Source organism: Microtus oregoni, unplaced genomic scaffold, assembly GCF_018167655.1.
Source record: "Microtus oregoni isolate MIOR12 unplaced genomic scaffold, Mior012 000091F_ref0000469, whole genome shotgun sequence".
Taxonomy (NCBI): Eukaryota; Metazoa; Chordata; class Mammalia; order Rodentia; family Cricetidae; genus Microtus; species Microtus oregoni.
Window position 1 is genome coordinate 329,084 of NW_024544600.1, and position 25,381 is coordinate 354,464.

The window sequence follows — 25,381 nt, forward strand, 5'->3', positions numbered from 1 at the left end:
TGTATGTCTGCAGAGGCCAGAAGAAGGCATGGATCCCCTGGAATGGGAGTTACAGATGGTTTTAAGCTATGTGGGTGCTGGGGACTGAACCCAAGTTCTCTGTAAGAACAGTCAGCTCTTAGCCCCAGAAAATGAAATAATCTATTTATCAAAATCTTTAGAGGCAGATGTGGTGGCATAAACCTTTAATCCCAATACACGGGAGGCAGAGGCAGGCGGATCTCTGTGAGTTTGAGACGAGCCTGGTCTACAGAGTGAGTTTCAAGACAACTAGTGGTATGTAGAGAAACTCTTGAGTCAAAAAAAAAATCAAAATCAAAAATAAATAAAAATAAATAAGTGTAATCTTTAAAATACTGTTTATAGTAACATTTGATTTTTTTTCTTTTCAAGATAAGGTCACATTGAAATCACTAGTGCTTCAGAAGTCAAAATAGTTATCTTTCCACAGTGGTTATGGAAATATCACAGACAGAGGAAATATGAAGGGCTGTGAGGTGTTACTTTGTATTCTAGTAGGTGCTGTTACCAAAGCTGCCCAGGCTGATTGCTACAGATCATTTCCTCAACTGAGCAGAAGAAAATGAATGAGGTTTATAAAAGAAGTCCAGCGGAAGGTATTGGTGGGCTAGGGATCCAGTTCAGAGGCAGAGTGCTCCTGTATTCATACAAAGCCTTGCATGAGACTGAGGCCAGGGGCAGGCAGAGAAAGCAAGAGCTCCAGAGTCCCTGCGTTACAGGTCCCTTCCTAGGAAGTGGAGATGAAGGGAGGTGTAGGTCTGCTCAACGGGCTGGAGTTCTTTCTGCCTGTCTCCGCTCTCTGGCTACTCTGAGCATGTATGTTTTCAGCTCCCATCATCAAACCCTACTTTCTGGGATAGGGAGGACAGGCCTACCAAGAAGGGGAGTCACTTGTGAAGATGTTCAGGCAATTTACTTTCATTATGTTTATCTCCTGCTTGCATTCTCTGCTCTAATCCCCAGGGAAGTTACAAGATGATTCCATTATCTGAAGATCCTCTCTTTGTAGACCTTTTGTATGATTGTCTTGCAGAAAATATATGTATATGTGTCTATATGTATGAAATATACATACATGTATGCATTCTGTTAGTTCATACAAATTATAAATGAAATATAAGATTTATTTTGTAACCATATGCTGAGAAGGTGGTGAAGAATGTGACTTACATAAAGCACATTCTGAAACAGTATTATAGATCCTCACAAACATTTGCGCCATATTTGCTCAACCTAAGCAAAATGAACAGATAGCACTAGTTAGCAACTGTGAATCTGTTCTGAATAAAGCAGAATTAGCTCCTGTTTCAAAGAGTCATACGAATAGGTTGAGCAGGCTGCAGATTCTGAACATCTTAACATCCTGTTGTGAGTTACCAAGACTGGGAAGGCAGAGCTTACTTTCTAGAAGAGTCACAGCACATTCTTGGGTTTGCTGTTATATAACATTAATCAGAGTAAAGCAGTTACAGCTAAAATCCTGTGCAGCTGGAGTTTCTGGTTAATTAGACTGTCAAAAGTCCAACAGGTGCTACCCTTGGATGTGAAAAATCATCACTCTCCTAAGGACTAGTCTGGTGACACAGTCTTTAAGTGACGAGGGTCTTGACTTAGGAAGAGGAAGTATTCATGGACAAGTACAGCACCTCCTTATGGAAGTTCGCCTGAGCATGCAGAAGATGGAACAAATTCAGGAAGCCTCTGTCATCGTCATCGCGCTCTCCTGTGACATATATACAGGAACAGACAGCAGGGAGAGGAAAGAGTTAAACATCTGAGCACATGGCTTAGGAATGTAAGTTGTTCTAAGTGTTTCTAATAATATTTAAAGAGAAGAATTTTTGTTGATGGTCTTTACTAAACCAGACTTTCATCACTAAAGCTATGAAATTAGACACTAGAGAAAAAACAGGAAAGGACACCTGTCTAAGCTTTAGCATCTTTAAATTTATGACCTTGGGAAAGTCAGGTTATTTCTGTGTTTCCTTTTCCTCATCTATAACACAGGGCTAATTAGGAGCTGGAGAGATGGCTTATTGGTTAAGAGCATCAGCCAGAGCCGGGTGGGGGTGGCGCACGCCTTAATCCCAGCACTCGGGTGGCAGAGGCAGGCGGATCTCTATGAGTTCGCGGCCAGCCTGGTCTACAAGAGCTAGTTCCAGGACAGGCTTCAAAGCTACAGAGAAACCCTGTCTTGGAAAACAAAAACAAAAACAAAACAAAACAAGCACTAGCCAGTACCTTATTGCAAAGGACACTGGTTCAATTCTCAGCACACACTTGGCGACTCACAACCATCTATAAAGTTCCAAGGGATCCAACACTTCAGACATGCACATGGTGAACAGACAGAAATGCAGGCAAAATGAAACGACAACAGCAGAAGCCAGGTGGTAGAGTGCACAACTTTAATCCCAGCACTTGGGAGGCAGAGGCAGGTGGATTTGTATGAGCTCCAAAAAAAGCTGTTTTAAAAAACAGGGTAAACTGGGCAGTGGTGGTACAAGCCTTTAATCCCAGCACATGAGAGGCAGAGGCAGGTGCCTATGAGTCTGAGGCCAGTTCCAGGACAGGCTCCAAAGCTACAGAGAAACCCTGTCTTGAAAAACAAAAAACAAACAAACAAATAAATAAAACCCACAAAAAACAACCAACCAACCATGCAAACAAACAAACAAAAAACAGGGTTAATTGTCATGCTGGTCCCCTAGTAAACTAAATTAGTATCTATTAAAACCTATAAAAGGTCCAGTGTGGTAGTCTCATGCCTCTAGTCTCAGAATTTGGAAGGCAGAGGCAGTTACCTATCTGTGAGTTCAAGGCTAGCTTGGTCTACATAGCGAATTCCATGTCAGCCAGATGAGAGAGAGAGACAGAGAGACAGAGAGAGCAGCCAGATGAGAGAGAGAGACAGAGAGACAGAGAGAGAGAGAGAGAGAGAGACAGAGAGACAGACAGAAAGACAGACACCCTATCTCACAAAACCAAAATCAATCTCCCAATCTCCCAGGCTTGGTTTCACTATGTAGCCCAGGCTGGCTCAAACCTCAGATCTTTTGCTCAGGCACAAGTAGATGGACCATAGGTGTGCACAACCAAGCCACACTAGTTGCATCTGAGGCTGAGACCTGAAGGCACTATCACTCACTCCTATGTGCTGCCTACACTCTCACTTACCAGACATGATAGGCTGCAGCATTTCCATGGTGATACAGGCAAAGGCATTGGCCACACTCTGCAGGAAGCTCTTTCTCTCTGCTGCAGTGCTGAAGACCTTGCAGACCTTCTGCATCATCCTCACTGTCCAGTCCATGCAGTACAGCTCCTTCTCACACACCTGAGTCACATGCACAAAGCACTACTGTCGGTCTTCACGTGAAAAAAGCTGTAAATCTTAAAGTGGTGGTGACAATGACAGCTTACAACGTAGCAGTTTACTGACTAAGATACCCCACTGAGTCGGCAAAGGGAAAGGCTCAGTAAAAGCCTGTAATCCCAGCACTCAAATTCAAGGTCACCTTTGCTTACGTAGTGAGTTTGGGGCCAGCCTGGGCAATATAAGACTGTCTCAAAAACCAAAAACAAACAAATAAAATATGTACTTTAATATGTAATATTTTTATTTTATTTAGTTTTTCAAGACAGAGTTTCTTCCTTCCTTCCTTTTTTTTTTTTTTTTTGTTTTTGTTTTTCGAGACAGGGTTTTTCTATAGCTTTGGAACCTGTCCTGGAAGTAGTTCTTATATACCATGCTGGCCTCGAACTCACAGAGATCCACCTGCCTCTGCTTCCTGAGTGCTGGGATTAAAGGTGTATGCCATGACTGCCCAGCAATACTTAATTTTTTAATATTTTTTTTCTCTAAATCTCAGTTCCTGGTAGACTGTGCGTGCGTGTGTGTGTGTGTGTGTGTGTGTGTGTGTGTGTGTGTATGAGAGGCGGGGAGGGGGTGGGGGGGCTGGGGCTTTGTAAGCACCAGGGAAGCAGCTCCATTGCTGGGTCAAATGAATGCTAAATAACTTGTCAGAGAAAACCTTAGTTTCTACTTACCAAAGCCAAAAAGACTATGAGCCTTGCCAGCTCAATGGCCCTTCCATTCACAGCTTTACTAGCCATGAACGTGAAGCAGATGTTGTTCCCACTCAGGATTAGGAGGCGTGCATTATTCTCCAGAAGCCACTCCCTGGGAACCACTTTTATCAGAGGAAGAACAGTTATTTAATGATAAATTACACAATTGCTGTAGTAAACATCTTTAAACACATTCAATATTATATTACTTATTGGAAATGTAATTAGTGCCAAGGGAAATACTCAGAAACAATGTTTTAGGTTTGTTCTTTCTTTCCTTTTTGAGACAGGGTTTCTGTGTGTATTCCTGGCTGTCCTGGAACTTACGCTGTAGATCGGGCTGGCTTCAGAGATCTGTCTATCTCTGCCTCATGAGTGCTGGATTAGAGGTGTGTGCCACCATGTCTGTCATATTTTAGTTTTTCAGTTACAGCATTTAGCCAGAGACAGGGATCACCCCACGTCATGGTGTTTATCATTGTGGGTTTTTTTTTTGTTGTTGTTGTTGTTTTTTTTTTTTGGTTTTACGAGACAGGGTTTCTCCGTAGCTTTGGAGCCTGTCCTGGAACTCCCTACACCAGGCTGGCCTCGAACTCACAGAGATCTGCCTGCCTCTGCCTCCCGAGTGCTGGGATTACAGGCGTGTGCCACCACCGCCCGGCATGGTGTTTACCATTGTGCTGCCATAGCTGAGTCAAATCAATTTTTCTACACATTCTTCAGCAGGCAAAGTGACAAGACATGTAAGGACACAGTCTTTGTAAACGTCAGAGTAACTACTTAACCCTCCCATACAGCACCAGAGGGCTTTTATATAATCTAGAAGGTATGTATGTGTAAGAACTTGTAAATGAGAGCAAGAAAACTCATTAAACTATGAAGTGACCTAATTATATTATATATAAAATTGGGAATTGAATCCCTCCTGGGGAACTGTTGGCTTTGATGGATGCTATGGCAATGGGAGACATTGTTTCAGTTGTGTACCCACTGGGGAGTCTACCAGGCTCCGAGTGACAGTTCCATGTGGACAGACCTGGTTAAACTTAGTGAGTCACAAAACAAAAAGACATGATAGAGAGAAAGTCTTATAGGGAGGAGGAAGGGAGTCTATGGGGGGAGGGAGCTAAAAGAGGGCAAAGAGCAAGAGTAATCAGAATATATAAATGCATGAAATTGCCAAAGAACAAATTTAATTTAAAAAATTGCAAATTGAAATAAACACATTCTTAAACCACATGTATTTACATACTATACACACACAAACATAACATAAAACTGAAAATGTTTCAGAGCAGTAAGTAACAAAACATACTTAAAACTACATATTGAGCAATTAGTGATTTCTAATACTCTCTTCATTGTTATCTAGGGGATTTTCTATATAATTTTATAGCTGTATTCTAAGCATAAGTTTCTATTACTCTATATTAGTAAATACACATTTTACCTGAGAGTTCATCTACAAGACTGATAACATCATCTGCTGTCCACTCTTTGGTACCTGTTTCATACAGCAGCTTAATGGCATCAGCCAAACCTTTCAGACTGGATTCATCTGTGGGCCCTTCCACCATTTCCTGCCAAATCACCTGCCCTGGATTGAAACAATAAGTAGGCTATGACAGAATAGATAGTTTTGTGAAAAAGACTTCAGGATTTGTTTAGAATGGAAAGGATTACACAATCCTATTACTTATATAAACTACATTCACCATTAAAATGTAAATTCTAATATCATCATAAATTTGAGTTTCTTGTTAACTGTGATGAAACACAGCAACAATTTCTAAACCAAGCAACTTGAACTTGAAGAACAGTGTGTTTGTGCCTCTCTCCGGAGGAGCTTGTACCCATGCTCTGGTAAGTCTTCCTTTCAACAATTCTCTGAGAAACCCACACCCATGTTGCCATGTTACTTTCTTCTAAGAAAGAGTTCTCTTAAAGTCTCTGCTTAAGCCTATATTAACATATATTTTTAATTTAAATTTTTGTTTTTGGGGATTATAGAGGTTTTGCTTTATATTATTTTATGCGTATGAATGTTTGCCTGCATATATGTCTATGTAACATGTGTACACCTAGTGCCAGCAGAAGTCAGAATCCCCTGGTATGTATGGAAGTTACAGATAGTTTTGAACTACCATGTGGGTGCTGGGAATCAAGCCTAGGTCTTCTGGAAGAGCAGTCAGTGCTCTTAGCCACTGAGTCATCTCTCCAACCCTTTATATTAACATATATTTATTTGTTTGTTTTGAGACAGGGTTTTTTTTGTAGCTTTGGAGCCTGTCCTGTAACTAGCTCTTGTAGATCAGGCTGGCCTCAAATTCACAGAGATCCACCTGCCTTTGCCTCCCGAGTACTGGGATTAAAGGAGTGTGCTAACACTGCCCGGTTTAACATATCTTTATTAAGCCCCAATTCTGCTTCAAAACAAAATAAAACAAAAGTGTTTTTATCTATTTATTATTTGTTTTGTCCTTTTCATGTGTGAGTGTCCATGTATATGAAGGCTAGGGTGTCCTTCCTTAAGAATCATTCACTTTTTTATTTTTGTTTTTTTGAGACAGAGTCTTTCACTGGGACCTGGGGCTCACTTCTCAGGTTAATATGACTGGGAGGCCCAGGGATATGCCCATTGCTACATCCCCAGTGCTGGGATTACTAGCGCAAGCCATTACACCCAGATTTTTTTTATAATTTATTTTTATTTTATGTGCTGCACTGGTGTTTTGTCTCCATGTTTATCTGTGTGAGGATGCCGGATCCCCTGAAACTGGAGTCATAGACAGTTGTGAGCCGCCATGTGGGTTCTGGGAATTAAACCCAGGTCCTCTGGATGAGCAGCTAGTAGTACTCTTAACTGCTGAGCCATCTTGCCAGCCCCTACACCCAGATTTTTATCTGGGTACTGGGGACCAAAGTCAGTTCTTAATGTTTGCACAGAGAGCACATTAAATACTGAACTATCTCCCAGCCTCAAAGAACAGTGATATTACCCTATAATATAGATTAGAATATCAACTGCTATAATTTTACTAAAATCAAGTCAAATCTGTTGGTATCCTTCTAGAAAGGTGCTTGCTTCTATTAGTATCTTTCAAACATTTACATCACAACAGAACAGCTCAGTCGTCTTCTATTTATTTATCTCTCACAATCTTCTCTGCAGCTTATACACAACAACATTTTCATTTTAAAATAAAAGTCCTGGCTGCTAACCAATATGCATTAAAACTGGTTATCTATTGATAAAAGTTGAATAAAGAAATGTAAGATAATTTTTGATACTAATGTAAGCACAATCTAGGTAATAAACTTTTTAAAAAGTTATGAATCTGAAAACCTAACACTAAGTAAATCATCAATTTGGACCACTGTTTTGTTTTTTAGTACCATTAGCCCCTTCAAGTTGCAAATATAACTTTGAGTTACATTAATGTTTAAGATGGAAAAGCAGGGGCTGGAGAGATGGCTCAGAGGTTAAGAGCACTGACTGCTCTTCCAGAGGTCCTGAGTTCAATTCCCAGCAACCCACGTGGTGGTTCACAGCCATCTATAATGAGATCTGGCGCCCTCTTCTGGCCTGCAGGCATACATGGAGGCTGAACACTGTGTACATAATAAATAGATCTTTAAAAAAAAAAAAAGATGGAAAAGCAGCCAGGTATGGTGGCCCACACCTTTAATCCCAGCACTTGGAAGGCAGAGGCAGGCAGATCTGTGAGTCTGAGGCCAGCCTGGTCTACAGAGTGAGACCCAGGACAGCCAGGGCTACAGAGAAACCCTCTCTCAAAAAAAGAAAGGAGGGGAGGACAGGAATATACCTGGTTTTGACTCAGAGAAGAACAATTCCTGTCTTGAAGCTTGGGGTATGCACAAGTTAATGCGGTATGTTTTGAAACTGTGAAGCACATTTTAAACTAGCACTGATGAAGCTGAGTAAAGACAAAAGACCTTCCCAGGGTCTGCAACGTGGCCCAGTGGGTAAAGGTGTAAATATGCTTGCTGTCAACCTGATGACCTAACGGCCATCCCAGAATCCCACAGTAAAAGTGAGAAGTGATGCCTGCAAGTTGTCCTCTGATCTCCACAGACATGCACATTACACACATACAAAATAATAAATAGATGGTAATTATTTATTTTTGAGAAAAAGTCTTACTGTGTGGTGGTTTGAGTAGGTATGACCCCCAGAGATGCATGGGTTTGAATGCCCATGGGGAGTGGCACTATTAAGAGGTATGGCCTTGTTGGAGAAAGTGTACAACTGTGGAGGCAGGCTTTGAGGTCTTATATGTTCAAGCTATGTCCACGTGTGACACAGTTCACATCCTACTGTCTGAGAATCAAGATGTAGAACTCTCAGTTCCTTCTCCAACACTGTGTCTGCCTGCATACCACCTGCCATGATGATAATGGACTAAATCTCTGAAACTGTAAGCCAGCCCCAATGAAATGCTTTCCTTTATAAGAGTTGCTGTGGCCATGGTGTCCCTACACAGCTATAGACCCTAAGACACTATGCATCTCTGACTGGTCTGGAACTCTATGTGTCGGAATACAGTCCAAGAATGGAGCCATGTGAGAAGAGTTCTGAGTGCTTGTGAGAAAACTCCAATAAAACAAGCCGAGTGACTCAATTTCTTCAAAAGTATGAAATTTTTCTTGGGATATGTTTTCATGCTTTTCCCAGGTATAGCAACAGAAGTGAGTTTATTTCAGATTATTCATTACAAATAGAAACTGTTATTTGTTTATATGCCTCTGTGGAAAAACATGTTTTTACCATGTATGGCTTGTCCTTGTGATACAACACTTTACTAATGTAAATCTTCTTCTTTTTGAGACAGGGTTTCTCTGTGTAACAGCCCTGGCTGTCCTGGAACTCACTTTGTAGACCAGGCTGGCCTTGAACTTACAGAGATCCGCCTGCCTCTGCCTCCTGAGTTCTGGGATTAAAACCTTGCACCACCACCGCCTGGCTTCATGTGACTCTTCTTTAACCCTCAGAGTTAGAAATTGTCTGATGTTCTGAATAAAGTTGGCTATTGTGTGAGATTTTAGTCTGCCTCATTTTTAGGTTCCATTCTTCCAGGTCCCATTGCCTCTAGAGTGGTAAAAAGATGTGTAGAATAGCCTGGCCTTGAACTCACAGAGACCTGCTGCCTCTACCTCCTGAGGAGTGCTGGGACTAAAACTGTGCATCAACCAGTAGAGTTTTTAAAAGCCTTTCTAAAGTAAAAGTAATTAACCATGGGGAGAGGAGTGGGGGGAGGGGGAGGGAAATGGGAGGCCGGGAGAAGGCGGCAATTTTTTTCAACAACAACAAAAAATAAATAAAAATAAAAGTAAAATTTAAAAAAAGTAATTAACCAGGTATATAACATACATCCTTGAAAAAAAAATGGTGCTTACCATCCTGAGGAGATGTTGGTCCAAAGATAATATATAGCAATCTTGCCTGATTCACCATTGGCCATGGTTTTAATATTCGAGTCAACCAAAATGCAGAATCACTTCGTTGTGTCCAGTGATCAAGGAGGACATTTCTACAGAATAGTCTAATCCTTAACTCCAGCTTTCGGGCACTTCCTATAGATAAAAAGTTGTAAATCATTTTTTTTTTTTTAGAAAGGTAAGTTCCATAGTGGATAGTGATCAGAGCCAGGTGTTAACCACTGTGGTTAAAAGAGAGATCATAAACTGAATGTATAAACAGGAAGTTACCAAGAAGTAAAAGGTGCCCTAACTTTAGAGTTTGGCTTTCTTCTTGTGCTTACTTTCCTTATTTAGTTTCAATACTTTGAATAATGGTTAAGTCAAATCCATACTCAATTTTACCAGAATCTTATATAGTTTTAGATTTATGTATTTAGACAGGGTCTCCTGTATCCCAGGCTGGCCTTGGACTCGGTATATAGCTAAGGATGACTGTGAGTTTCTGGCCCACCTGGTTCCCACTCCAAAGTGCAGGCGTGATAGGCATGTATCATCACGATCAGTTTTATTTAGTGTTGGGGCAGGCTAGGAAAGCATTCTACCACCACCTGAACTATATGTCCAGACCCCAAATTGACTCTTAAAGCATGAGATAGAAAAATAGTATTAGGAAAATGAGAAAATGAAAAAAGTTCCCAGTGAGATACGACAAAGGCATCAAGGACATTGGAGACACAGTGAACAGAAAGAACAATATGCTCAAGTTAGACTAAAACAGTGGACAGGAAGTTTGATTATTTTTGACACAGAATCTCTCTGTGTAGCTCTGGTTATCCTGGAACTCAGTACATAGACCAGCCAGGCCTCAAACTCACAGAGATTCACTGAGTCTACCTCTTGAATGCTGGGATTAAAGGTCTGTGCAATGAGTTTGAGAAAGTAGGTGGGGACCAGAATCTGAAGGTTAGTTTATATAGCTTAGATTTTTATTTTGAATATGTTAGGAAGAAGTTTTTTATCAGAGGAAATGCATGTGAAATTGTGTTATCATCAGGCAGTGGTGGCACATGCCTTTAATCCCAGCACTCAGGAAGCAGAGGCAGGTGGATTTCTGTGAGTTTGAGGCCAGCCAGATCCAGAGTTAGTTCTAGGACAGGTTCCAAAGCGACAGAGAAACCCTGTCTCAAAAAACCAAACCAAACCAAACCAAACCAAACCAAACCAAACCAAAAAACCCCCACAAAACCCCAAAACAAACAAACAAACAAAACCCAAAAATGTGTTATCAAGTCAAGGCAGGAGGATTGTAAATTTGAGGCTATAATGACCTACATATTAAGTTGGAGGACAGCCAGTGCTATATAGTGAAACTCTTTTTTTTTTTGGTTTTTCGAGACAGGGTTTCTCTGTGGTTTTGGAGCCTGTCCTGGAACTAGCTCTTGTAGACCAGGCTGGTCTCGAACTCACAGAGATCCGCCTGCCTCTGCCTCCCGAGTGCTGGGATTGAAGGCGTGCGCCACCATCGCCCGGCCTGAAACTCTTTTTTTTTTTTTTATTTTCGAGACAGGATTTCTCGGTAGCTTTTTGGTTCCTGTCCTGGAACTAGCTCTTCTAGACCAGGCTGGCCTCGAACTCACAGAGATCCACCTGCCTCTGCCTCCGAGTGCTGGGATTGAAGGCGTGCGCCACCACCGCCCGGCTATAGTGAAACTCTTTTTTTTTTAAATTTATTTATTATGTATATAGGGTTCTGGGCACCAGATCTCATTATAGATGGGTGTGAGCCATCATGTGGTTGCTGGGAATTGAACTCAGGACCTCCGGAACAGCAGTCAGTTCTCTTAACCTCTGAGCCATCTCTCCAGCCCCTATAGTGAAACTCTTGATGCTAGGGAAGTAGCCTAATTGTAGACCCCACCACATTCAGTACCCTAGGAAAACTCTTAGTGCTAGGAATGTTGCCCAATGGTAGACTGTACCACATTCAATATCCCAGGTTCAATCCTCAGCAGGAAAGAAACATGAGACATAACAGGCAAAGACATAAATAAATCTGCCTTTTTATCCATCACCTTTTCTTTGGGGGGGGGGTCAAGACAGGGTTTCTCTCTGTGTAGCCTCAGCTGTCCTGGAACTCCCTCTGTAGACTAGGCTGGCCTTGAATTCACAGACATTTGCCTGCTTTCGCCTCCCAAGTGTTGAGATTAAAGCCGTGCACCAACACGGCCTGAGTCATCACTTTTTTAAAAAGTGAAATGTTTCAAGTTGACAGAAAAGTAAAAATAGAATGAGAAATACAGTATACAAATCAAGTAATTTAGTCAAAGTTTCATATCTATGTTTGCTTTGGGGTTTTAAAATAAATAAATATTAGAAATGTTGAGTTTTTAGTTTATCAATTCCAATCACTTTCCCCAGAAGAATCACCATCTTGGATTTAGAGTTTGTCCCTGTCCCTTTTATGTTGTCAGAGAAATAACCAACAGGAAGTAGACTATCCTAGTTTCTGTGGTGCTGGGGATCGGATCGAACCCACTACCAGCTGAGCTACAGCCCACCCCTCCACGACTTGTTTTATGTATACTTTTGAACGCTACCTCTTCTTAACATTTCATTTCTATACAATATTATCTTTGAAGTGAAGTTCTTTACCTGCTTTGTTACAGACAACAGTCTGCATCTTACGGGAGAGATTAGTCAACTCACATAAGAAGTTATAAACACGGTGGCACTCGAGTTCATCCCAACCTGCTGTTAAGATCTGAGGAAAACAGAAGAAACATTGCACAAGTTCAGACACAGATTGGAAGGGTAAGCCCCTACTTCCTAGGCAAAACAGGCTGTTTGTAGTATATGATCTAAGTGATGTGCAATTTTTGCTCTCAATTCACAAGAAATCTATATAGTCACAACCTAGAAATTCTCCAAAATCTTGCTTCTTTTTCATTAGAAGAAAGTTTTACTTATTTACTTATTGTTTTTTTTTTTTTCAAGATCCTGGAACTCACCATGTAGATCAGGCTGGCCTCGAACTCAGAGATCTGCTTGCCTCTCCTGAGTTCATGTGCCACAAATACCCAGAAAAATTTTAAGGTTTCTATAAATTTATTTTTATTGATGTGTATGTGTGTATGTGTCTCTGTGAGGTTATGTCACATGAGTGAAGGTGCTTGTGGAAGCAAGAAGAGTGGAGCTACAGACAATTGTGAGCTGCCCTGCTGTGCTGCTGGGAACCAATCTTTGGTGTTCTGCAAGAACATCAAGTATTCTTAGCCGATCTCTATAGCTCTCTCAGTTTGTATCTCTCTCTCCACTGTGCTATGAGTGGCCTCAAACCCTAGCTCTGCCTGCAGGAAGTTTGAGTAATGGGACTCTTGTCCTGGTTTTGTGAATCAGTTTTTAAACTTAAATTAAATCACACTCTAAACTAACTATTAATTAATTTTTGTGTATATGTGTGTGTATGACCAAAGAGCCCACCCATACAGCACAGAAGGGTGTCAGGTGTCTTCCTCTACATGCTCCTATTTTTTTGGGACACTCCCTCACCAAACGTAGAACTTGTAGTTTTTGGCTGTGCTAGCAGCCAGCAAGCCTCATGGATGAGATTACAGGTCACCATGACAATGGGGGTGCTGGGGATTCGAACTTACACATCAATTACTTTCACCTACTGGATCATCTTTCAGCCTCTGTGGCTTGGTTTTACAGTAACTGTCTAAGACTTTTACATCTGCCATTTCGATATTGCTTACAACTGATCATGATATTATGTTAATATGGCAATTAATTATAACTTGCTTGTTTTTCAATAAATGAAAAATCAGACAAAATTTAATAACTGTCTGGAACATATAAAAATATACAAACATATAAAACGTAGATTTAAAAAGCATACAATTATATACATTCATTAATCATGTACTTTATTGTTTACCTACTTATTACTATTTATTTACAAGGTCTCACTATATAACCCTGACTGACCTAGAAGTCATTAGGTAGACTGGACTAGCCTCTGTCTCTGCCTCTGCCTCTGCCTCCACCTCTGCCTGAGTACTGGGATTAAAGGTGTTCGCCACACGTTTAGCCTCCCATATAAATCCTAAAATAACTGGATTTCAGTGGTTTAAAAAATAATCTTCTGGGGGGCTGGAGAGATGGCTCAGAGGTTAAGAGCGTTGCCTGCTCTTCCAAAGGTCCTGAGTTCAACTCCCAGCAACCACATGGTGGCTCACAACCATCTGTAATGGAGTCTTCTGGCTTGCAGGCATACACACAGACAGAATATTGTATACATAATAAATAATAAAATATTAAAAAAAATAATCTTCTGGGACAGTGAGATGGCTCATCAGGTACAGTGCATTGGAGGGAGCACAGCTCCTACAAGTTGTCACTCTTACAGTGACACAAATACAAATTTTAAAAAATTTTTGATTTATTTTATTTTATGTGTATAAATGTTTTGCTTGCATATATGTATATGTACCATGTGTGGGCCTGATGCCCAAGAAGGTCAGAAGAGGGCTGTAGGACCTCCTTCAACTGGAACTGGGATGGTTATCGATCACTGTATGCATACTGTGAACTAAACCTGGAAGAACAGCCAACCCGTATCTGCTGATCATCTCTCCAGACCTACACACATCAAAAATAGTCTTCAATCCCAGCACCCCACGATTTAACTTTATTCCTTCTAGAATGAGAGAAATTGCTAAGCAGTGACTATTTCTGGTGAAAGGAAATCAGAGGATGTGAGGTAGGCCTGGGAGGAAGACTTTTTACTTTATAAATATTTTGTTCCTTTTGAATTTTACATGAATGCATATCTTAATACTTAATCCAAAGATAGAAAGTACAACACAAATGGAAAAAAGTAAAAAAGTGTTTTGTAAGATTGTCAGTAGGGTCCTAGACTCTGGGTGCTGGCGGCCTGGGATACAGCATATGACTTTCAGGTAGTCCTGAGGGATGTGGTAAGAGCCTAAGGTGACTATAAGTTTTAATTAGATAATTCATGAAGACTGTTTAGGACAGTGTCTGGCACATAGTATAAAACTTAATAAATGACACCTTTAACTTTTATCTGTTTAAAAGAGATTAGTAAATATTACTGAAATAATAATCTGATTTCTAAAGTCACTTTCCAGGAAACTAGTCCATAAATTTAAACTGAAAATACTCATAAAAAAGCTGGGTGTAACGATGGACTCCTTTAATCCCAGCATTTGGGAGGCAGAGGCAGTAAATCTCTGAGTTTGAGGCCATTTTGGTTTACATAATGAGTTCCAGGACAGCCAGGGCCACATAGTGAGACGATGACTAAGGAAATAAATTACAAACACATGCACACATCTGTGCCTTTAGTCTGCTATGGCTAGTGGCTTCGGTTGCAGGTCAGAGATAAAGTGCTTACCTATTATGCCTAAGGACCTATGCTCAATTCCCAGGTGTCTCTCTCTCTCTCTCTCTCTCTCACACACACACACACACAAAAAAAAAACCAACCAAACAAAATTTAAGTACATTTGTATAAAGTAAGTAAATGCTAAACATTCTCACTAGTTAAAAAAAGTCAAATATACTCTTAACAAAATTTTTTTTTTTTTTTTTTGTTTTGTTTTTCGAAACAGGGTTTCTCTGTGGCTTTGGAGCCTGTCCTGGAACTAGCTCTGTAGACCAGGCTGGTCTCGAACTCACAGAGATCCGCCTACCTCTGCCTCCCGAGTGCTGGGATTAAAGGCGTGCGCCACCATCACCCGGCACTCTTAACAAATTTTTACAATGTTATTTTGCTTTAAGATTACTAGAGCTTCTATTAATGTACATAGGAATTCTATACTCTTCTTGTTAACAGTTCAAAGTCATTCTTTCATTAAACAATGTACCTGTAAAAATATGCCATAACATGGTAATCCTAAACATTGCAAAGGAGCTGAACAGCCGCTGAATTTAAAACAGGAAACCTATAAAGAGAGCGACTGTTAGTGGATCTATACAATAACTTTACAGTCGGTTTACTGGAGATACCTTTTTGTTGTTGTTTTGTTTTTATTTTTTGAGACACAGTCTCTCTGTGTAGCCCTGGCTGACTAGGCTGACCTTGAACTCAAAGACCCACCTGCCTCTACTTCCCTCTGCTGAGATTAAAGGTCTGTGCACTACCAAGCCTGGCAATGGGCGGTACTTTGAGACAGGGTCTAGCTTTTATTACAGAAAGAAACTTTGCAACAGAGACCATTGCAGAAAATCTCAACAAATCAAAATGCAGAGCAACAAGGAATTCTGTGGTATCCAGCCCCAAATGATGTATCTCCAACACAATTCCTGCACCAAATCTGAGATCATCTAGGGAGAAGGGATGGAAAGATTGTGGAGAGTCAAGGGAACAGGAACTCTGCTGTGAGAGTGTTTCCTAGAAATATCAGGGAAGCCACACCCATGAAGTCTCATCACCGTGGCTCTCTAAGTAAGACCTGAACAAGGAAGAAACTAATAGACAGGCTGACAGGGAAAGGGGAAATGTCACGGGACCCCAAACCTAGACAAAAAAGGCAACTAAGGAATGCTAATAGCAAGAGAAATAGCCTTCCCCAGGGAAGAGGCATCCAACTGGTTATCCAATAACGAGTGGTCAGCCCTAAAATAATGTATATACAAATAACAGTATATGGACTGAGAAGGCTATATTTATATATATATTTATATATTTAGGAGTGCGTGTATGAAGAAGAAAAAGAAGGCATGAATTTGAGATAAAGAAGGGGGTATATGAGAGGGGGTAAAGGAAAAAGGGGGAAATGATATGATTATATTTTAACTTAAAAATTATTAATAAAAATTAGTGCTGGGCATGGTGGGCACAACCTTTGTCCCAGTTCTTGTGAGGTAGAGGAAGGCAGAATTCCCAACATCCATGTAATAACAGCTGAGTATGGTAATGCGAGCCTGTAACCCAGTGCTAGGGATGGGTTTGGAGAGAGACAGGTGGACCCCAGGGCTTTCAGGTCTGCCAGACTACCTGAAACAGCAAGCTGGAGCTCCAGGTTCAGCAACAAATGTTCCCAGAACATAAGCTGGAGTCAAGTGTGGTTGCACACACCTTTGATCCCAGCACTTGAGATGCAGAGACAGCCTGATCTCCCTAAGTTTGAGGCTAGCCTGGTCTACATAGAGTTCCAGGCTCCCCAAGGCTACATAATAAAACCCTGTCTCAGAAATAAAAAACCCAAACCAGGGGCTGGAGAGATGGCTCAGCGGTTAAGAGCATTGCCTGCTCTTCCAGAGGTCCTGAGTTCAATTCCCAGCAACCACATGATGGCTCACAGCCATCCATTATGAGATCTGGTGCCCTCTTCTGGCATGCAAGCATACATAGAAGGAATGTTGTATACATAATAAATAAATAAATCTTAAAAAAAAAATAACAAGAACAAAAATGTCAAGAAGGCCGGGCGGTGGTGGCGCACGCCTTTAATCCCAGCGCTCAGGAGGCAGAGGCAGGCGGATCTCTGTGAGTTCGAGACCAGCCTGGTCTACAAGAGCTAGTTCCAGGACAGGCTCCAAAACCACAGAGAAACCCTGTCTCAAGAAAACCAAAACAAACAAACAAACAAAAAAAAAAAAACAAAAAAAACCCCCAAAATGTCAAGAAGTTTTCTGACATCAACTGTGGCCATGACATTGATATACAGGTATGAATACACACAACAACAACAACAACAAACACCACACACACACAATTTCAGCCTAAGGGTATAACTCAGTTATAGTTATATAGCACACAAGAGTACAAGAGGCCCAAGTTTTAATCTCAGCACAACAAAACAAAAATCCCAAATCTTTATTGTTTAGTACATTTACATAAAGATTTTAACATTTAGAAATTATTTCACTTTAATAAAATACCTAAATCTTTAGGTTTTTTTTCCTTTTAAATCTTATTAAAGTTTAAAAGAAAAACACCCAGGGCAGGCAAGCTATAAATCTCAGCAGCTGAGGAGGAGAGGAGAGGAGAGAAGGAAGAAAAGTCATGCCATTTAAGTTGGCATGGAGGTCAGTCACATGCAGATAACCAATGGAGAGCAGCCAGCTTCAGAGAAAAAAAAAGGAAGCCCACAGGATTCAAAAAGCCTGCTGAGGCTCTGCCCCACATCTGGGAGAAAGAGATAGAAGAGGAAAAGCTGTACCTATCTGATTCCTCAGCCAACTCCATGGTGGCTCATAAGGACTGCTTTGCTTTATTTTTGAGACAAGGTCTCTAGTAGTCTAGCCTGGCCTTGAAACTGTGAGTTCCAGATCCTCAGCCTCTGCCTCCTGATTGCTGGGATTACAGGCCTGTTCCACTGTACCTAGTTTAAGAGGTGCTAGAGACCAAATTATAAGCAAACATTCTATGGACTGAGCTGTTTTACCAGCCCCGATGTCACCCTTTTTGTTTTGTTTTGTTTGAGGCAGTGTTTCTCTGTGTAGCCCTGGTTGTCCTGGGACTTGCTTTGTAGACCAGGCTGGCCCCACACTCACTCACAGAGATCCTCCTGCCTCTTGCATGCACCACCACCACCCAGCCTCTAAGTCAGCACTTTAAATAACTTTGGTGACTGTGAGAGAGGCAGGTCAGTGAGTAAAGTGCTTGTCGCAGGAGAACCTGATCTCAATCTTGGAATCCATGGGAAGAAGAGGACTGCCAACCGGGCAGTGGTGGTGCAAATCTTTAACCCCAGAACTTGGGAGGCAGAGGCAGGCAGATCTCTGTGAGTTCGAGGCCAGCCTGGGCTACAGAGCGAGTTCCAGGACAGCTAAAACTGCTGCTGGGATTAAAAGTCTTAGTCGCCACTGGCCAGCTTCATTTTAATTATCTGTATGTGTGTGTGTGTAGGTGTGTACAGGTGCCGGCATAGACCAAAGGTGTTTGATCACCTGCCAGTGGAGTTACAGAATATTGGGAGTTACCCCACTACGGTACTGGGAATCAAAGTTGAGTCCTCTTCAAGAGTAGTATGCACTCTTAACTACTGAGTCATCTCTCCATATGTTTTCCCTAAATGTACATAGTTATGATAAGCTTTAATTTATAAATCTGACATTTTTTAGCTGGGTAGTGGTGGCACACTCCTTTAATCCAAGCACTCAGGAGGCAGAGGCAGGAGAATCTCTGTGAGTTCCAGACTAGCCTGGTCTACAGAGTGAGTTCAAGGACAGCCAGGGCTACACAGAGAAATACTGTGTTGAAAACAACAACAACAAAAAAACCCCCAAAAAACCAAAACCAACCAAACAAAAAATATGACATCTTTTGACTTCTATTGGCACACATAAATAGAAACACACACTTACATGCAGTTAAAAAATAAAATAAATCCTGTTTTTAAAAGATAGGTTTGGAGCTGGAGATAGCTCAGTGAAGAGCACTTGCTTTTCCTGCAGAGGATCCAGGTTTGATTCCCAGCATCGACAGGGTGACTCACAACTGCCTGTAGATCCAATTTCAGGGGATATGATGCCTTCTTTTGGCTTCCATGGGCACCAGGTACACACATGATGCATATGCAAAACATTCATACATATAATAATTTTAAAAGATAGGCTTATAAATAATATTTGACATTAGTGATAAGCTATCTTTACTAGAACTCAAGATTGTGAACTAATTCTGGTATATGATCTTACTTCTGAGAGTATCTTGTGAATGTATTTTAGTCTGTCCTTGGTGGGAAGCAGCAAGGTGCATCTTTTAAATAGTAGACCTGAGAAAGGAAAGAGACATAAGAAAAAAACAACAACATTGAAATTAATTAAATTTATCAACAGCATAGTGTAGCAGACTTTCTTGGACTGCCAGCCCCCAAATCATGACACTGTGACCTATTATTATTAGTTATGAATGTTTGGTCTTATCTTATGCTTGTCCCACTACCTCTTAAAATTTATTTTAACTTGTTTCTCTTCATCTACATTTTGCCTCAGGGATTTTTAGCTATCTTTCATTCTTTTTTTCCTACTTTCCTGTTTCTTCCTGTCTGTCTTACTTCTGGCAGCTAGCTGCCTGACTGGGCCTGGGCATCTCCCTCTCTTTCTCTCTCATGTGCACTCTTTATCTCTCTCTCTCCCTTAGATTCCTTCTACTTTTCTCTCTGCCTGTCAGCCCCCCCCCCCATCCTTCTACTGCCTAGGTGTTGGCCATTCAGTTTTTTATTAAACCAATCAGGTACTTTAGGCAGGCAAGGTGAAATAGCAACACATCTTTACATAGTTAAACAAAGGCAGTATAAACAAATGTAACACACCTTTAGATAGTTAAAGTAATATTCTGCAACAGCCTAGTACAACATTTCCTTAAAATTAAGTATGTTGGCCAGGTAGTGGTGGTGCACACCCTTAATTCCAGCACTTGGGAGGCAGAGGCAGGAGGATCTCTGTGAGTCGAGGCCAGCCTGGTCTACATACTAAGTTCCAGGCCAGCTAGAGCTATATATTTTCTGTCTCAAAATTTTTTTTCTCTTAAATGTCATTAAGTATTTAAAATTTCAGAGGTTACAAGTCAGTTTCAGTTTTGCTAACATAAATAATACAGATTGGATTAAATACCTATCTCTCTCCAAAGATCCAAAGAGTTATACTTTTTTTTTTGACAGAGTTTCTCTATGTAACCTTGTTTGTCATGAAACTAGCAGTGTAGATGAGGTTAGCCTTGAACTCATAGAGATTTGCCTGCCTTTGCATCAGGGGACTGGAATTGAAGGTATGCACTACCACACTTGGCTTTATTTAACTTTTCTATGTATGAGTGTTTCATTGACACATGCTATGTGCACAGGGCATTGGATCCCCTGGAACTGGAGTTACAGACTTGCAAACCACCATGTGGGTGCTGGGAACCAAACCCAGGTCCTCTTAGTCACTGAACTATCTCTCCTTCTCTAAGATATTTCGCAGGGCATGTATGTTAATAAGGTGTAGGATTTTGTTTCATGACATTGAAAACAATTTTTAAAAAAACCTTCCAATTCTCAGTAAGATGCTGTTTGAACTATAGTGACAAGAAGTGTATAATTTATTTCCCCTAAATGGTTTGTTTTCTTAAAATGACAATACATTGTTAACATTCCTGTAAGGACAAATGGCATTCACTAAAAATGGTATGTGTGGTAGGGGAAGATACTCTTGAATCTCACCACTTCCTCCAGCTTTACTCCTTACATAATATAACCACCACTTCTCTACATTTACTCTTTACATAATAAAATGCTTATATAATCTTGAAGATCTATAGGAATCATTTAATTTTAGAAGTTGCTATGTTTGCGTAACACCAATGACCAGAATTGAACTTTAAACATAAACTCTCTTGCTTATAGGAAGTATTTTCAGTGTTTGGCTTTAGTCTGCATTCTTTTCCTTTCATGTTTTGGCATTGTGTCTCATGCTATACCATAGTGGGGACTGCAAGCTATAATTGCATACTGCTTGCCTTTTCTACTGCAGATTTCCTATTTTTAAGGATTGCGGTTTACCATAAAACCTTACTGTTTAGTTGACTTTTTTTCTAAACACAGGTACTCTTTTTCAGAGACCAATTTCTTTTAAGTTCTCCTAGTAAAATAATGTCAGATGCAGTATTCTTTCCATATTGGCCAACTGCTCTGTTCAGTAGAAAATGCAAATTAAATTTATAATCCTCAAAGTTAAGATTCTGAAAAATGTTATTTTAAATATCTAAAAACAGGAACAGATCAAATAAGAAGGAAAGCATGGGAAAATGCTGAGTGAGTCAAACATTTACCAAAAGAACCAGTCATAAAGCAGGTATCTACAAAAACCTGAACAGAAAATTAAAGCTAATATATTAATCAAACCTTTATTGAAGATTAGGTATTAAGGTCAATGTTTATGTATTTTAATTGAGTTACCCATGTAATTATTTTTTGTTTTCAATGTGGTGCTGAAGTTAGAACCTAGGGCCTTATTTATTTATTTGAGACCATCTCAGGTAGCCCAGGCTGGCCATATATTTACTATGTAGCTGAAACTGGCCTTGAATTTCTCACTCTATTGCCTTCATTTCCACAGTGTTATGATTAATAAGCTTGGACTACAAGTTAGGCAAGTACTCTGTCATTGGATTCAATTCCCAGACAATATCATTGGGTTTGCTAAAGCAGTTAAGACTTGGCCAGTAAAAAAAAATTCTTTTAGACCAAACCTAAAAAAAACAATCATCAAGTACTTGCCATATTCAATTCCAAGCTTTACCAAATCTACTTCTAAACACTGAACCAACAACACTGTATTCAGACTATTTTCTTTAAAAAATTTACTTATTTGTCTATGTTTTCCCTGTATATGTATGCATATATATGTATATGCATACACACACACACACACGCCTGAGGCAGTTAGAAGAGGGTGGTGGATCCCCTGGAACTGGAGCTACAGACAGTTGTGAGCTGCCATGTGGGTACTGAGAACTGAACCCAAGTCCTCCAGAATAACAGTCAGTGCTCTTAACCTCTGAGCCATCTCTCCAGCCCAGACTATTTTCTTTCCTTCCTTCTCCCTCCCTCCCTCCCTCCTTCCCTCCCTCCCTCCCTTCTCTCCCTCTCTCCCTCCCTCCTGTTCTTTGGTGCAGTTGGAGACTGAATTTAGGCTCTCATTCCATGCATGCTAGAGCATGCTCTGCCACTGAGTCTCTCTAAATTGCTCAGGTTGGCTTTGAACTCTATAGTACAGGCAGTGCTGGAATTTACAATCCTCCTGCTTTAGCCTCTCAAACAGCTGATATTACAGGCCTATACCACAAACCATATTTGAGGAATTTGCATATTACTTCTCTCTTTTAAAGTTAGGCATTCTTATGTTTCTGAATGGCAAGATTCACTAAAGGCAAGATTCACTCGACTTACTATCATATGTTTATTTAACTCTCATAACATCCTGATATTTGCTTTTATTGCCATGTTTTGGTTAATTATATTTTAGTTTCATAGTTAAATTGGTATCATTAGTCAAACTGAAATTAGAATTTTATTTCAGCACTCTAGGGAAAATAAAATCAATAAATGGAATAAAAGATACAAATTATTTTATATCAAGAGAAGAAAAAATGATATACTATTTCCTTGTTAAGGTCAATTTAATTATAGTATAATGACTTAATTAAGTAGAGTACTTAAAAAAGTATTTAAAAAAGAAAATCACAGATTCTGATGAGAGTAAAGATCTTCCAGTAAGGTGTCTAAATTTATACTTTTTTTTGTTTTGTTTTCCAAGATAGGGTGTGTGTGTGTGTGTGTGTGTGTGTGTGTGTGTGTGTATGTGTAGCCCAGGCTGTCCTGGAAATTGCTCTGTAGACCAGGCTGGCCTCAAACTCAGAAATCTACCTGCATTTGCCTCCCAAGCCCTGGGGTCAAAGTCATGCACCAGCACTCTTATACTTTTAAGGACTAGATCACGGCTGAAAAGGAATATAAGTACAGAATAAAATTTAGCTGGGTATGGTGGTGCACACCTTTATCCCAGCACTCAGAAGGCAGAGGAGGCAGATCTCTGTGAGTTTGAGGCTACCCTGGTCTACAAAGCGAGTTCCTGGACAGCCAGGACTCTTACACAGAGAAACCCTGTCTAGAAACACCAACCAACCAAACAAACAAACAAGCAAAAACTCTAAGTCACAAGAAACAGAGACAAAGCACATAGAAAACACGTCAACACCCTAAGCTGGTATATCACCTAAATAACAGCACAGGTTACACTATATCCATGTAAAATTTCAAAGACAGGCACTTTACATTAAAGATTATTTGTTTAATTTAGTTAGGATTAAGTATCTGTCCCTTTTCCCCAGAAAAGGTTTCATGAAGGTGGCCATAAACTCACTATGACCTTGAACTTCTGATCCTCTATCTTCTACCTCTTGAGTACTGGGGTAACAGGCAAGTGCCACAAACACGCAGTTTATTTGGTGCTAGGGATAAAACCCAGAAAATCGTGGGTGAGCACTCAAGCAACTGAGCTACACTCTTAGGTGTAGAAAGGTGTTTGGAGGCAGAGTCTCACACCTTTGTCCAGGCTGACCTAGAACATGAACTTACTATGAGGCACAGGCTAGGCTCAAACTATGATTCTTTGGTTTTGGTTCTTCAAATGCTAGAATTACAAGTGTGAGTTACTGTGTTCAGCTTTCATGTTTAAAGTATGTAGGACTACTGTTAAGTACTTTTACATTGAAAATAAAAATACTATAGAAAAAAAGAAAATTTCCAGGAAATATTCTTACAGAATTATATAATAAAATATACATATTTTTTGTTGCAGTTTGCATTTCATAAATTACCTAGAGCTTTGTAGTGCTCCCGTAGACGAGTATCTTCTGTGCCAGATAGATCAAGGTTATGAAAGTTCTGGATTAAAAGTCTTCTACTTCCAGATGAGGTTGAGATATAATTAATTATGTGCTGGCTGACTGTTTTGGACACCATGCTTAACATGCCAATATCCTTCACTATCAAAAAAATAAATAAATTTAAAACAAAACCAAAGAGAAAAACAAATAAATGTATATAAAATATGGGTGTAAATGATCTAAATCACTGTTAGTATACTCTATTAATACTCTGTTAACTTGGGTTAACTCACTAATAATACAAATGACTTAAATACAAAAGATCACCATTACTACAGTCTATTAACTTACATATTAACTTATTAATAATGAACCCAGTGGCAGGTGTGTTGACTCACAGCTGTAATTTCAGTACCTGGGAGGCTGAGGGAGACAAATTGCCAGGTGTCTGAAGCCAGCCTGAGCCGTAGAGTAAGTTCCAGGATAAGCCTGGGCTATGAGTGAAAGCCTGTTTTAAAAAAATAAAAAAAAATAGCCGGGCGGTGGTGGCGCACGCCTTTAATCCCAGCACTCGGGAGGCAGAGGCAGGCGGATCTCTGTGAGTTCGAGGCCAGCCTGGTCTACAAGAGCTAGTTTCAGGAAAGGAACCAAAAGCTACGGAGAAACCCTGTCTCAAAAAATCAAAAATAAATAAATAAATAAATAAAAAATAAAAAAAATAAAGAAACCTAATGCTTAAAAAGATCTTAACATTGTCTTAAACCTAGTTCTCATTAGAAACACGCTGGGAAATAACAATCGAGCTACCACATTATAATTTAGAGGTGGTAGTAGTTGTTTTGGGTTTTGGCGGGTTTTTGTTGTTGTTTTTTACCTGAAATAGTCTCTCTGTGTAGTCCTGGCTATTCTGGAACTCACTCTGTAGCCCAGGCTTGCCTCTGCCCTTAAATGCTTCATTTAAGGATGTGCCACTACTTGCTGGGTGTCGATTTTTTTTTTTTTTTGAGGCTGGGTCAGTCTTGTCTGTCCTAAAGCTTCCTATATAGACCAGAATGGCCTGACACTCAAAGAGATACTCCTGCTTCTGCCTCCCAAGTGCTGGGACTTAAGGCATGTACCACCATGCCTGGCAAGGCTTCTGTTTTTTGACAGGATCTTGTTATGTAACCCAAGCTGGCCTGATACTGTGATCTTGCCTTAGCATTCTTGGTGCTGAAACTACAGATGAGTGTTGTATCCTGCCTACGATTTTTTTTTTTTTTACAAAATTTGAATAGTATTGTGGACAGTCCTCATGGTACCACCACGCCGGCTGTGTCTTGTAGTCTCCTAAGTAAACTTTTCTGTAGAAAAAAGTAACAGAGAGGAGAGAGACAGAGGAGAGGGAGCAAGAATGGTGGAACTTTACACGTAAACTTAGCTAAAAGACAGAGAAGTGGGTGGTGGACCCTTAGAAAAATAAACTCATTATGAATGTTATCAACATTCTCAAATGGTATTAAT

At 40.2% G+C, this 25,381-nt stretch overlaps 1 protein-coding gene across 1 annotated transcript in view; it reads right to left on the bottom strand.

Annotated features, from left to right (window-relative positions):
* Positions 1 to 1,466: 1,466 nt before the first annotated feature.
* LOC121442495 (F-box only protein 47) overlaps positions 1,467 to 25,381 on the bottom strand; it is a 28,032-nt gene continuing 4,117 nt past the window's right edge. The window contains exons 4-12 of the mRNA XM_041644090.1: positions 23,870 to 24,037; positions 19,207 to 19,283; positions 15,426 to 15,503; positions 12,187 to 12,295; positions 9,511 to 9,687; positions 5,543 to 5,689; positions 4,072 to 4,214; positions 3,199 to 3,358; positions 1,467 to 1,744 (exon numbers count right to left, since the gene is read on the bottom strand). Coding sequence (XP_041500024.1) covers positions 1,632 to 1,744; positions 3,199 to 3,358; positions 4,072 to 4,214; positions 5,543 to 5,689; positions 9,511 to 9,687; positions 12,187 to 12,295; positions 15,426 to 15,503; positions 19,207 to 19,283; positions 23,870 to 24,037 — 1,172 coding nt within the window. The 3' untranslated portion in view covers positions 1,467 to 1,631. The remainder of the gene's footprint in view (positions 1,745 to 3,198; positions 3,359 to 4,071; positions 4,215 to 5,542; positions 5,690 to 9,510; positions 9,688 to 12,186; positions 12,296 to 15,425; positions 15,504 to 19,206; positions 19,284 to 23,869; positions 24,038 to 25,381) is intronic.